Below are 1,960 nucleotides of genomic sequence, written 5' to 3'. Positions count from 1 at the left end.
TTAAAAATGAATAATCTTACCTTATTATAATTCTAGAAAATACAATAAATAAACCAAGTACCACAGAACAATAATAAACACAGGACATAAATATTGACAAAGAAATATAAACTTAGCTATATTTACAATAGGATTGCATAATTGAACAAATTTGAAAAATGAAGATTATAGAAAATATTAAACACGAATGTTAAGCCATGACATATTTCTAGTTGGTATGAGTTTTATTTAAAGATTATTCAATTTACATTATAATTCTGTTTTTGGCAATTTTACCGACTAAACTCTATTTCCCTGATCTGTGTTATGTCGAAACGAACCAGAAACTGGCCGCTAGAATTTATATAACCATTGTTTTTATCATCAAATTTAAACCAGGGTAGAACTCGCCAAAACCAACTCCACATACCACCTCTCTTTAATCTCTTGTCACTAATTGTTCTAGTTAGAGTTTTACTGTCATCGTCAAAATTCAAGAAACTGATTTCATAATCAATAATACAATATTTTAGTTTAGAATTGTCATCGGGAAAAAGTCTTATATAAATATAAAAACCACCAGAATACCTCCCTGTACCACAACTCCATACCAGGTTGTTGTTTCTAAACTTGTCTCTATGGTAATAAACATTACTACTTTGCTCTACATCAGTAAAATCATACAGAAACTGATACGAACCTGGTATGTAAAATGGTTTAGAAATAACCGACCCTAACTGATGTAACCTAAAATCCTGCTCCTCCTCCTCATCCTCATCATCCTCCTCCTCCTCCTCCTCCTCCTCCTCCTCCTCATCATCATCATCATCATCATCATCATCATCATCATCATCAAAGTCATCAACCCAATGTAAATACCACAGATTATCGTCATTCATACGTTCACCAAGTGTTTCTATCTCTATCGAACTGGACACGGTTGATAAAACGTTTAATGTTGTTTCAGTTAAAGGTACATTTGTTACCTTATTACTTTCTAATGTATTTATATCACTTGTAATTTCTCTTACTCTTTCTTCTTCTTTACTCCTATTTTCTTCCAAATTTTTCCTGATGTCTTCAATAATCTGTTCACAACGTTGTCTTACATCTGAAATGATTTGCTCAGTTTTTTCAGTCACTTTAGCGCAGGAATCTTCACACAACGTTTCCAGTTGTTCAAATGATTCTAATAATGTAGAGCGAGATTTCTCCAAGTTTTTGATTCTGTTTTTGAACGATATTTTGTGAACGTTGAAGTTTTTCTAAGGCTATATTGCGTGTTTCGTCACATTTTAAATCCAGTGTCTCATGATATTTGTGTTGTTTATCTATACACTTTGAACACAATCCTACACTACAATTATTACAGTAATAATCCACCTCCCTCTGATTGTGGTTGGGACATCTTGGTTGTGTTGTCGAGGGAGGTTGTTTTTTTACTTGTGTTGTATGTTTGGATGTTTGAAGTATAAAGTTGGTAGTGAACATCTTAGCACCACCTTCTGGAATCTTAACATCTTGCTGACAGATCGGACAGGGGAATGTTTCTGTTTTATCACCAATATATCTCTCTAAACAATCTACACAAAAAGTGTGTCCACAAGGTAAAATTTTTGGTATAGTGAAACCTTCATAACAAATAGAACATTCTGGTGTGTTACTCACTGAAGCTGTGGCCATCTTATTCTTAAATAAAATACACTGGAGATGTCCTGGTTGAAAATAGAATATTCATGTATAAAACACACTAGAGATGTCCTGGTTGAAAATAGAATATTCAGGTATAAAACACACTGGAGATGTCCTGGTTGAAAATAGAATATTCAGGTATAAAACACACTAGAGATGTCCTGGTTGAAAATAGAATATTCAGGTATAAAACACACTGGAGATGTCCTGGTTGAAAATAGAATATTCAGGTATAAAACACACTGGAAATGCCCTTGATGAAAATAGAATATTCATGTATAAAACACAC

The 1,960-nt window shown here is 33.1% G+C and overlaps 1 protein-coding gene across 1 annotated transcript; it reads right to left on the bottom strand.

Moving 5' to 3' along the window:
• Positions 1–1,158: 1,158 nt before the first annotated feature.
• On the bottom strand, positions 1,159–1,662 carry LOTGIDRAFT_121286 (hypothetical protein; the record flags this gene model as incomplete). Its single annotated transcript, XM_009058869.1, has 1 exon — positions 1,159–1,662. The coding sequence occupies one exon, from the start codon at positions 1,660–1,662 to the stop codon at positions 1,159–1,161; it is 504 nt and encodes a 167-aa protein (XP_009057117.1).
• Positions 1,663–1,960: the final 298 nt, after the last annotated feature.

This window comes from Lottia gigantea, assembly GCF_000327385.1.
Source record: "Lottia gigantea unplaced genomic scaffold LOTGIsca_36, whole genome shotgun sequence".
Classification (NCBI taxonomy): Eukaryota; Metazoa; Mollusca; class Gastropoda; family Lottiidae; genus Lottia; species Lottia gigantea.
The sequence above is the reverse complement of the archived record's forward strand: the minus strand, read 5'-3'. Positions and strand labels throughout refer to the sequence as shown.